This window comes from Salvia splendens, chromosome 22 (genome assembly GCF_004379255.2).
Source record: "Salvia splendens isolate huo1 chromosome 22, SspV2, whole genome shotgun sequence".
Lineage (NCBI taxonomy): Eukaryota > Viridiplantae > Streptophyta > Magnoliopsida > Lamiales > Lamiaceae > Salvia > Salvia splendens.
Window position 1 is genome coordinate 6,158,197 of NC_056053.1, and position 12,691 is coordinate 6,170,887.

Sequence of the window (12,691 nt, forward strand, 5' to 3'; positions counted from 1 at the left end):
CAATAATTGAATTGAATCTATAGATATGCCGGCCTTTAAAAAATTAAAAAAAAAATTGGATAGACGATGGACATCAACACATGAATACATCATCTTATTATACTCTATAAACATTGCAAAATTCATTCAAACTTGCATATTGCTGCAGTTTGGACTATCCACGTGCATATGTCAAAGATATAGACATATAGTTCACCTATATATACATACGTTAAAATTGATTCAATTTTTAATTTCAATGTGATGTTTACAAAATCAAATTGAAGAATACGATCAATTCCCTCTATTTTCCTTTTCTTTTGTAGTTAGGGTCAAAACCAGGATTAAATTATTTGACTTTTTTTAGTGGATGATGATTGCCATTGATTGAGCTAAAAAATATTAGTATGATAGTACAAAATTTGAATCATCATAATAATCTAAAGCAAGAGTTAAAACACAATTATCATAACCGATTTAAAACACCATTTTTATGATATTACCATTACTCTACAACGTCCTCAGCTAAATGATAGTAGTAATATTTCAAAAACTTTTATATTGAATTTGATTCAATGTAATTACCTTAAAACAAAAAAATGTGATCGACCTCTTCCATCAAGCTTGATTACCTTTAAAAATAGTTTGATTAATTTAAGATCCAAATAAGATGCTACTCATTAATCTATAAATTTATCATTCATGACCCAAATGACTTGAAACTATTAATATTTCACCTTTCTATCTTTCTTTCTTTTTATAAATAAATAAATTAAATAAAACTGAAACCCTTGTTTACATCATACACTCGGGCATACCCGAGGAAAGTACAAGTGAAAAGCCACAAGTCTCTAGAATGAAGAAACATGGTGGAGACCAAGAAACAAAAAGCAAAGAGCAAGGCCCCAACAAGAACAACCCCAGTTCAAGTCACCCATCGAAACCCAGAGTGGGCGGCCTCGTTAAAACCCCTTGGGAATAAAACCCCATGGGATAAAACTCAACAAGGGGAAAAAGAGTACCCTGATGAGTGACTCAAAGTGCGTCGAAGACCAAAACATCCGAAAGAAGTGAACACCATCATATGTTTGGAAGGTGGAAAAGAACCTGCTCGTGTGGGAAATGTGAGTACAAGATGTTGTAGGTAGCTTCTTTGATCTCAAAGATGACCCTAACTGCATCTCATGCCTTCCCATCGAAGATAACCTTGTTCCACGTTCTCCAAATGATCGCCACTGAAGCCATGAGTGCAATCCTAATCGCCATTTGAACAATCTGTGAACCTCTGATCTGCCGTCGTGCCCATTTGATGACACTCCTGATCGTCGTCAATCTCCTCGCGATGCCAAGCCACGGCATGATCTTTCCCCAAACAGCCCAAGTCTTCGGGCATTTGAAGAAGAGATGGTCTGCTGGTTCCTCCTCCCAACGACAAAGCTGACAAGTAGGGTCCAAGTTCTCCAAGAAGTGGAGGTGATTCCGTGTGTAAAGGCGTCCTTGAAGTGCGAACCAAGTAATGAACTAGTACTTAGGAGGGACACAATACTTCCAAACATACTTAGCCCAGAATCGTCTCTCACCTCTCGGCCTAAACCACTCATATGCCTCGTGAACCCCTTTTCCCGCGAACCAAGTACTCCAGAGTGCTGTGATCTCGTCTCGGGTGCATCTGTCCAACATCTCATCCCGGATGGACAAGAGCTTCTTTATGAGCATGGAGTCGTTCTTCTTGTGCACCGTCCAATCCCAGATAGAATTATTCCTGATGTATTCTGCATGAATCCATCGAATCCAGAGGGAGTCCTTCTTCGAGTGAATGCTCCAGAGGGTCTTGGCATGAAGTGCCGAATTCCAAGCCTTGAGGTTTCTGACTCCCAAACCCCCTACCTTCTTCGGCTTGCAAACATCATCCCAAGCAACTTGACCATACTTCTTCCCCCAAAGGAAAGTACGGGCAATCCCAATAAGCTTCTCAATGATTGTCCAAGGTATCGGAAAGGCTTGGAGCCAGTATGCTTCCACTCCCTTCACGACAGATGTAATCAGTTCCAAGCGCCCAACAAAAGAAAGAGTCTTACTTGGCCATTTTTTGATTTTGTCTGAAAGCTTGTCGATCAGTTGGCCATAGTCTGAAGAAACAAGTCTCTTCGAAGCGAGTGGAATGCCCAAATACTTGATTGGAAGGGAGCCTTCTGGGAAGCCAAACACTTGCAGCAAAGTCTCCTTGGGAACTTTGTTGGTGCCTGCAATGAACATGTTAGACTTTCCCCGATTGATCCCTAGTCCTGAGCATGCGTAGAATTCCTCCATCGTGTCTGCTAAAATCTGCATAGAAATCAAGTCTCCCCTGCCGAACAGAAGGAGATCGTCTGCAAAAGCAAGGTGAGTAATGCCCGTTTGCCCGCATCTTTTATGGAAAGAAAATTCCCTAGTAGTGCGGGTAAGGAGTAAACGCGACAGATATTCCATGCATAAAATAAACAGAGGAGGGGACATGTGGTCTCCCTGTCTAAGACCCCTTTTACCTCTGAAGTAGCCGTGGTGGCTACCGTTCACCGTGATCGTGTACGAAGGTGAAATAACGCACTCCATGATCAAGTGGATAAAGAAAGGGTGGAAGTTGAGGCCTTGAAGCACGCCCCACAAGAAACTCCAGTCAACTGTGTCGTATGCTTTCCGGAGATCAATCTTGACAGTGCATCTCGGTGGCCCTCTCTTGACTGTGTAACCTCTCATGATCTCCTCCGCAAGGTAGATATTGTCCATGATGCTCCGCCCCGTGATGAAAGCCGACTGAGCTGGGCTAACAATCTTAGGGAGGAGCATCTCAAGCCGCTTCGAAAAGATTTTTGTGATCACCTTGTAGACCACATTGCAATAGGCAATCGGTCTAAAGTCACTGACTTTGGAGTTCGTGGAAGTCTTCGGGATAAGAGAAATGGCTGTCGTATTGAGGCTTTTCAGAAGCTTTCATGTGGTGAAAAACTCATTAATCGAATTGACTAAATCTCCCCCAATGAATTCCCAGTGCCTCCTGAAGAAGGCTGATGTGTACCCGTCCGGTCCCGGCGACTTATCAATACTGATGTTGAAAAGTGCTTCCTTGATCTCCTCTGTGGTCACCTCACGGGTGAGGCCTTCATTGTCTTCATTATCAAGTATGTAACCTCTGTGAAGCACCTCTGTTCTCAAAGGCTGAACTACTCATTCGGTTCCCAGGAGTCCCTTGTAGTATTGTACGAAGCTGTCGATGATTTCATCTTGATCCTTTGACACTGAACCATCTTCTCTGCTGAAGAGGGTGATCATGTTCCTCGAGTTGTTCCTCTTGACAAGAGAATGGAAAAAGCTGTATTCCTGTCGCTCTGCAAAGGTGCTTTAGGCGTGATTTCTGTCCATAGAAAGCCTTCTCTGACGTGCTGTAGAAGAGAACTTTCGATCTGATATCCCTGATACGGTCCTGAATCTCTGCATTCCCAGTATCTCTGCCTGCTTCCAACTTAAGGTCTTCCATTTCCTTAGTGTAGTCCTTGACTCTCTGCGAAAGATTGCTGAACTCCTTGAAATTGAAAGACTTGAGAATCTTCTTAAATTCCTTTCCCCTTTCCATAAGAACGAATTGCTTGCATCCTTGGATAGGAGTCCTCCAGTGATCTCTCAAAAGTGGCTCGAAACCAGCATGTGTTAGCCAAAAATTGAAAATTTTGAAGGGTTTAGGAAATGACCTCAATTCTCCAAAGAGGGTAGCGATGGCCGGCGAGTGGTCTGTTCTAGCACCTGGTGGAGGAAAGCGAGCTGAGCTGAGGTAGCCTGCGTTGTGCCATCCCTCGTTCACCATGATTCTATCAATCTTGCTAAAAACCCGACCATTCGTCCAAGTGAACTCACAGCCTATGGCTGTAACATCCTGCAGTCCAAGCAACGCACATGTAGCAATCAACTCTTTGGATTCTTTGTTCGGTGTGCGTCTTGTTCCCCTGGTTCTTTCCTCCGGAGACGAGTTGAAGTCCCCACTGATGAGGAAGGGATCCACCTGTCCACAAAAATCAATAACCGAGCTCCAAATAAGGTGTCGTTCCTTGTCAGTGTAGAGGCCATAAACAATAGAATAGTTGAACTCATTCAAAGTACGAGTGCACCTAATTCTTGTGTGAATAGCCTGTTTTTTTTTCACAATGTCAACCTTTGCCGTTTGAGGGTTCCAGATGAGAAGCATCCTTCCACATGTGAGCTGTGAAAGGTTGTGTGTAAACTGCCATGAACGAAAATACTTTCCCATGAAGGTCTTCATACTGTCGGCATCCATCTTTGTTTCAAGGAGGCCGATGACATCCACTTTGTTTTGTTTGATGAAGTCTACAACTGACGGTTGCTTCTTGGGGCGCTTCATACCCCTCACATTCCAGGTTGTAACTATCATCAACATTTCTTAGATCCAGATCCACCCTTCCTGTTCTTTTTCTTGTTGGAAGTTTGATGACCATGCTTTTTATTCCTTCCATTTTTAGCATGTATAATTTTCTGAATCGCTTGTACAGCCACCTCTTCAACAGAGTTTGAGGATTTAGGCTTTGTTGCTTTACCCCCTTTGGGAAGAGGGGTAACAGCCTGGTCTTGCTCTTCAAAAGATGGAGTTGCTTCTTCCGGCTGGGGTGTGTCTTTCACTCTTTCTGAAACAAAGGAAGCAGCACCAGAAGAACCAGAAGGGGAAGAAAGATCAGAGTTACCTTTCACTCCATGAGGTGAGTCAGGGATGACATGAGATTCCCAATTGTCCATCACCGTCTCTCGTATCTCAGGCCCATCCACCGGCTTCTCTTTGGAAGAATCATAGACTTGTCGAACTGCTGTGTCCGAGCTGTGATAGGAGGAAGATTCATCTGAACTCTCAGACTTGTCCCAATTCTTTCAGTTGCTTGTCCTCAATTCCTTCGTTTTCCTCTTGATTCACTTTGGAGAGAGGCTCGAAACGGTTTGGAGAAGAAGCAGGCCGTGCAACCGGCTGGCCTTGTTGCTGTTGTCGTGGCTGCCATCTTTTCTTTTTTGGAGGTCTCGAGGGTGGCCTGGAAAGCGGTCTATCTCCCTTCTGGTGTAGGTCAAAAAGAGGTGTCCGAGAGCCCCTTCGTGGGTGGATCCATCTCGGAGCTCCCTTAACTATTTTTACAAGATAATCATTGAAATCCTTCCAAAAGAAACTTAACTAATTTAAACTAAAAGAATCACATCACATTATTGATAGCTCTAAAACTAATCATTCAATCGCAAATGTTTATGTACCAATCATTCAAGCACAAATATTTGTATCTTAAAATAATCTTTTATCAAAATTACATTAGCATACGAAGCAAAAAACGAATCTTTGGTTCAAATTTCACCTACATAATGATTATGCATCTTATCTATTTATGCTAATTTGTTTTATAAAAATCACTAATTAAGATTTAAATCTTCAATTAACCTAATTTTAGTTGAAATGCGATGAAAACACACAGACACCACATTACTCTTTTCTCTTCCTGCAACACCAACCAACCCACACCACCAATCCTACTATTTTACCATTTTTTCCAATTTTTTTCCACCATTTTCAAATTCACTTCATCTCTCTCTCTGATTCCGCTTCGGTGAGAGGAGAATCGTTAATTCGAGCCCTCAATCAATTTTCCGAATTAACCAATCATGCCGTCTGGCGCCAAGAAGCGAAAAGCTGCTAAGAAAAAGAAGGGAGCTCAGCCCACCAGCAACAATCCCAATCCGTCCCTTGCTGTTTCTGCTCAAGGTATAAAAATCCGAGCTTTATTTCGAAAAAGATTGTGCTTTTATTTGTTTAATTGAAGCCACACAGTCCCATGTGCGTTAAAGTTAGTGTGTGGGGCTTGATTTGTGTTTTTTGGATTGATTTCTCTATAAATCTGTGTTAATTCATAGTGTCGGTATTCAATTGTGTGATTTGGGGATATTTGATTCAGATGGTTTTTGTGAGCATTTTTGTTGTTTTTATGCTGCAAATGCTTTTGGGGGAAAGTGATCTGGGAGTAGATTCGTAGCTGTATTGGTTGTGTTGTGAGATTTCTGATTGTTTGAGTTGGAATGTGTATAGTATTGGTTTGGATTTGTTTATCTGAATTGAATGATTTCGAAAATGCTAGATGTGAAGCACGAAGACGATAGGCAGAGTGACGTAGGGGAGGCTAGCTCGACCACGTCTAACCCGAGTCACCATGACCTTCTGACCGAGGGCGAGGAGGAGAAGGTCCAGAATAGGGAGAATGCTCCTCCGGGGGAGGGTGTGAAAATCGAGGGGAACAACGCTGTCCCAATCGAAAGAGAATTCAAGACTGGGGAAGAATTCGGTGACAAGTTTGAGCACGATGAAACCGAGAGGAAATCATATGATGGAGGGTCATCCGGGAGCTCAAGAAGTAGTAGCAGAAGCAGCTCGGATGATGAGTCTCACGGTGTTAAGAGTAGCCGTGCTGTGATTGATACTGCGCCTGCCATCTCTATTGGCGAGGCGAATGAGGCTTTTGTGGATTGTGTGCCACCTGTTGTCTCGGATAAGGTTTTATTGTTGAGCGAATGTATGAAAGTGAACACAAGCTCCCCCTCTGGATCTAAAGAAAGTGGAGAGAAAAAGGGCTCTGTCGAGGAGCAAGTTGGAGGTTCCGAAACTTTCTATGACGCAGAACCAACCACTCTATCTGTTGAGTATGTTGGGGTGGCTTCTGATCTGAAGACATCAGTTGAAGAAACTCGTGAACGGTTAAGTCTGTCACATGCTCCTATTGCTACTCATGATAATGGAGCGGATCTCGAGAAAGATTCAAGAGTTACAGAGGTGCTGCCTCTATTTCATCAGTGTTTGCAAATTCAACTTTGTTTTATGGTAAAATTATCTTATTTTTTGCACTCATTTGATGTCTTTTTTGCAGCCGTTGCTGGTTCCCCCTCCTCGTCCCATGCAAACGACATCATGGAAGGGTTGTTGTGGACTATTTGAACTGTTCACGCGGTCGGATAGATAATTATGGTTAGTAAGAGGAAACCCTTTTTCAATCTTTGATTGCTCTTCGAAATATGTTCCACAGCATGGATTGAATTTGGAGTTCTCTATGTTTTTTTCTCCGTTATACGCAACTCGTTTAAAAAGTGCCATTCCATGTAGTGTTTGCTGATAATTTTGATATGTTATGCTCACATATGAATTTTCAACTGAGGTTGCTACATATGGAACTAAGCTTCGAGTTTGAAGCAATGTTATTAAAAAGCGGCCATGGCGCCGCCGTGGCGCCATTGCGTGGCGGGTTTCGGAAAAAACGCCATCGCCACGAGCTGCCACAAAACTTTTTTATGGCGACCGCCATTTTCCGCCATGAGTGAGGCGCCATGGCGGTGCCATGGCAGTTATGGCGTCACTTTTGGTTGGGCTGCCCCAAACCTCAGCCCAATTACCAAATAACACGGCCCAAATGATTTTTAACCCTTAACCCGGCCCAAACCCGACCCAAATAATGAAATAAAATGCCAATTAAGTCAAAATCTAGGGTTTTTTTCATAGTATCTCTTTCCCTCTCAAACAAACCCAACCTGCTGCGCCCCCAGTCCCACTGCCCTAGTCACGTCGCCGCCGCCTGCCGGTCCGCCGACCGCCGCCGCCGGTCTGTCTAGAGCAGCCCACTGCCCAGATTTTGAAGATAACCAAAATTGTACCAGATTTTCTAATTTGCATGCCCTTTTAATTATCAATTTTCTAATTTGCATGCCATTTTAATTAGGAATTAGGGTCATCAGATTTTTATAATTAGGGTCACATTTTTAATTAAGGTGTAGTTGTGCAGATTTTTAATTAGGATCACATTTTTAATTAAGGTGTAGTTGTGCAGATTTTTATCATACTTCTATGTTGGGGATGGTGATGATTGAGGATGGTTTTAATTTAGATTTGATATGTATTATGAATTTGTGATGATGACTTTATATTTTGATGGTTGAACTAAGACTTATTATGGTAGGCATATTATATAATTGCTTATGACTTTATGCTTTATTTATTGTTTTAATAGTTGATAACTTGATATATTATAATTTTTTATTATTTTCTAATTTTTTGAATTTATATATACATATATTACTAATATTTTATTAATTTATTTATCGACCGCCATATCCCGCCATACTGATACGTCATATCCCTGTGGCGGTTTTTGGGCTCACCGCCGTAAGCCGCCACCATCCATAACATTGGTTTGAAGTAAACACATAGGCAATAAGTTGGCTGGATACGGAAAGCTTCTTGCTGTCGTATTAGGTTGATTGTTGGCTGACTCATGTTGCTTGCACTTCGCATTGTGACAAAAAAATTACCAGATTGTGAAAACTCATCTTATGATAATGATGCAACGAAACAAAACACGCTTCGTTTCAATCTCTTTTTTCACAAAATGACTCTTTGATTTATGTGTTCTAAATCTCTTCCTCTATTGGTTGCAGAAATTAGAGCATGGCGAATACCCTGTTCGTGAGCACGCCTCTTTGACTGTTTGATTCGGAAGACGAATTAGCGTTACAAGAAGGTGATCACGAACTGTAAGTCTCACTAGTGTTTTGGCATTACTCGAAAGGCGGGCTATAAACCAGTCTGGTGTGGGTACGAGTTTTTTCCTTTGTTTTCGCAGCGGATAGATAAGTTTTTCGTGTTAACGATTTCTTGGCGCAGTTTGGTATTTGCTTGAGGAACCTTTGTAGTTGTGAAACTTGAAAAAAAGTGTAGCGTTTTTATCATCTTCTTGTTCGAGTCTGTGAAGTTGTGACTCTCTTTCATCGTACGTCGTTAGTGATATGGTGAATACTAAATAATGGTGTAAACGACTTTTAGATTTAATGACAATCTATACTTGTTAGTATAAATGTGGTTTTTTAACAAATTTGTACTACCTCCATCCATAAAGGGCATGCGATATGGCACGAGAATTAAGATAAAATTGGTAAAGTAAGAGAGATGAGAGGAAGAGTAGTTAAAGTAGTGTTAGTAGATAGTGGACCCACATTAATGTTTGAATTGTGGTCTAAGTTGTAAATAAATTGATGTATAAAGGTAATAAATTGGGACAACTTTCCATAAATGGAAATGCTCATATTTTATAGGACGTTGACTCTATACGGTAAACCTCGACTGATTGGCGGGATCGCACGACTGCCCCTCGTTCCGGCCAATCGCCAACTCTTGGACCTTTATCATCATTGATAATCATGTTATCAATATGATGCATGCGTACACGATAATGGTGATATGATGTTTGTATCTGGAACGAGCTGAGCCTTTCACTATTGTCCAACGCGCTTGAAGCACACTGAATCCCTGCTCACACATCGTTCCGTGCAGCCTTATGCCTAGGGGTGACAAATCGTGCGTGTTGGGTCATTATCAGGTCAACATGTTAACAACACGACCCAATAAGGACAAACACGAACACAACCCGTTAAGAAAAACCCCAAACCCGAACACGGACACGACCCGCTACCCTCAAACCCGGACACAACACGAATCCGACACGAATCCATTAACGACACGAACTACTTTGAGTCAACATGTACATGACACGACTCTATAACAACAACACATACATGACACTATAACAACACGATTTGATAACACAGTTATAGCCTGATAACATGGTAAAGACTTGATAACAACTGCTTTTGATTAACAAAAGTTACAAAACCTTGAATCTAATCATTAAGAGTCTACTAACTAAAAACCTAAAATCTGATTACACAATGTGATCTGATGAACAATAACGTCAATAGATTCATAGCAACGAAATCCAACAAAAGAAATATTATTTTAAAAATATTAACAATTAATAATATTATAATATTATTTCTTAACGGGTAACTCGAACACGATATGAACACGACACGAATTTTTCTTGTCCTTACAGGGTTGACCCAACCCATTAATTTCGTGCGGATTTGTGTCCATCAGGAACTGACAATTAGCGACATTGGGCTTGTGCAAATATGACAAAAAAGGAGGAAAGTTTTCTTTTTTAAATTGGAACTGGATACGATTCGAAAATGGAATCGAGTATCGGGTATGAGATTTTGGATTTTTTAGGTTTGGATACACGAAAATTTCACATATACTTGTTTGGATAACCCTGGTACAAGTGAAACAATCCATAAATAAAATGATGTATAAAGTTAGCATTCGTTTAAAACTTTCTATATTGGTCTAATTTTGATGGACAACCCCAAATAATAAAATTAATGTATTTTTATGAACAGAAGTAGACACCCACGGTTCATGAACCGGCGGTTTCGGTTCGGATGCGCCGGTTCCGGTTTTGGGAAATATGGATCCGGAACCGAACCGTGAGGCTGTTTCACGATTTCGGTTTAGGTTCGAAAACCGGTGGTTTCGGTTTCGATTCCGAACCGCCGGTTTTCGGACGGTTCATAGCGGTTTAGGTTCGGTTTCGCGGTTTTTTTCCTTAATTTTTTTTCCATGTAGCTTGAAATTATAAAATAAATTGGAACAAGGACATGGATAATTTAAATTGAATTAAGACGAGTAAGGTGAAAATGATATCAAATTTACAATTTATAGTGAATGACAGAGGGGATATTTATATATAAAAATAGGGGGAAATGAGATCCAATTTGAATTTAAAATCAACATTTACAAAAATAAATAAATAAGTAAAAATTAAAGAAATGGTGTTTTGTGTAATCAATTTTGAATAGTGCGGCCATCACCCACCGCCAACAATCAATTTTGAAGATTTAACCAATCAATTTTGAAGACTACAATTCATTAACCAATGTTAATTAGAGTATTATGCTTTATTTAAAGTAATTAATCCTTCTAGGTTTTATTAAACAATGTTGATAAATATTTATTAATAATGATCCATACTCCATAGACTCCATACGTTAAAAATTGTGTTAATCAATAAAATCGGAAATAGTATTATAAAGTTATTACCATAATATCCATACTCCATAGACTCCATCTTGTTATTTAGTTTATTTTTTATTTTATTATCTTTTCTCTTATGTTTTCCAAATTACCAAAAATGAAAATTACTTATAAAAGTATAAAACTCAAAAATCGGATCATTCATCAATGTTTTATTTAATGGAGTATAGTTTTAATATAAGGATTAACTATGTTTAAATTTATCATTGCATTGGCAGTTCAGAATCGTGAAACCGCCGGTTCAGAACCGTCCGGAACCGGCAGTTCAGTCGCAGTTCGGTTCAAAAAATTTGGAATCTGAACCGAACCACGGTTCTAAAATTCACAGTTTCGATTCGGGATATTTCTCGCAGTTTCGGTTCGGAACCATAACCGATAGTTACGGTTTCCGTTTTAACCGCCAGCTCGATAAACCTTGGGCAACTCTAAACAGAAGAAGTAGTAGAATTTAGCAAATGTTGTTGATATCGTCACATGTCCCATCTCTTAAATTTGAATGGCTTCTCAATGGGTGCACGCAGCTTAGGGCACCCGCAACGCGTGCCGCCGGCGTTCCGCGTGCCGTTCCGCCGGAACGGTTTCACCGCGGAACGCGTTGCGGCGCACCATTCTGCTCCCATTCCGTTCCCATTCCGTGTCGGGTGCCGACGGCACGGAACACGGCACGGCTTGTGCCGCCACGCGCTGGGGCGACGTGGCACTCCCCGCTTCGTGCGTGCTTCCCACTCGCCGGCCCGCGAGTGGGACACGTCAGCGATGACGCAATAATTAATATTTTTATAAAAAAATTGCTTTTTTAATTTTTTTAACGGTAATATTACCGTTTTTTTAACTTTTTTTATTTTTTTATTTTTATTTTTATTTTCTTATTCTATAAATATACCTAATTTATTACATTTCACACACAACTACACATCTACTCTTCCTAAACCAACATCAATTCCTCTCCAATTTTCTATTTCAATCTCCTTCACAAAATGTCCGGCGACGGGAATTACGGCGGTGGCGGCTCCGGTGGGTGAGATCTCAACGCGTTCGGCGATTGGGAGACCATGTACAACACACTTGGTGGTTCCGGGTCGTCGACGCCGGGCACCCAGGGGTCGGCGACGCCGGGTGGGTACCAACCACCCACTTTCGATGTGGATGCCTACGCTCGACCTCGGGATCGGGCTCGCGGGGAGGCTCGGACACACTTATGGTAGCGTACATAACCGCCACAATGGCGGACACTTCCCGCTTCTCGTACGCCCAATTCACGGCCTGGTGGAACGAAATTGTGCATATGGCAGGACTACTTGGTCTTCCTCCTCCCCCTAAACCTCGACCGCCTCCGGAGGATGATTCGCCGGCAGAGTAGTTTTTTTATTTTCCCACGTTTAATTGTGTGCTTTTTTTATTTTTTTGAAGTTTAAGTTGAATTTGTTTTTAATGTTGTGTGTTTTTTAATAAAGTGTGTTTGTTTTTTATTAAAGTGTGTTTATTTAAATTGAATTGGGTTGGAAATAAAAAAAAATGAAATTGAATGAATAGTAATTTAAGGAACGGTTAAGGAACGGAGGGTTGCAGGTTCCGTTCCTTAGTTAAGGAATGGAGTAAAAAAGTACAGTGGAGCCCTCAAATAGTGGTTTAAGGAACGGTATAGGAACAGCGTTGTGGATGACCTTACATGCTAAGGCCTTTAAGTTTTGTGCACTGGCCTGCTCCATAAATGCGTATTTCTTTTTTTAG

The 12,691-nt window shown here is 41.1% G+C and overlaps 2 protein-coding genes across 2 annotated transcripts; one reads left to right on the plus strand and one right to left on the minus strand.

Moving 5' to 3' along the window:
- Positions 1–1,161: 1,161 nt before the first annotated feature.
- On the minus strand, positions 1,162–4,369 carry LOC121786644. Its single transcript, XM_042185277.1, has 3 exons — positions 3,254–4,369; positions 1,560–2,946; positions 1,162–1,475 (listed from the first exon to the last, which is right to left on the minus strand). Exons 1-3 carry the CDS (start codon positions 4,367–4,369, stop codon positions 1,162–1,164), a joined length of 2,817 nt encoding a protein of 938 aa, XP_042041211.1.
- A 1,065-nt stretch (positions 4,370–5,434) lies between these two features.
- On the plus strand, positions 5,435–8,886 carry LOC121787606. The gene is made up of 4 exons (XM_042186386.1): positions 5,435–5,758; positions 6,129–6,817; positions 6,912–7,009; positions 8,470–8,886. The coding sequence occupies exons 1-3, from the start codon at positions 5,659–5,661 to the stop codon at positions 7,002–7,004; spliced, it is 882 nt and encodes a 293-aa protein (XP_042042320.1). The 5' UTR covers positions 5,435–5,658; the 3' UTR covers positions 7,005–7,009; positions 8,470–8,886.
- The last annotated feature ends 3,805 nt before the right edge of the window (positions 8,887–12,691 follow it).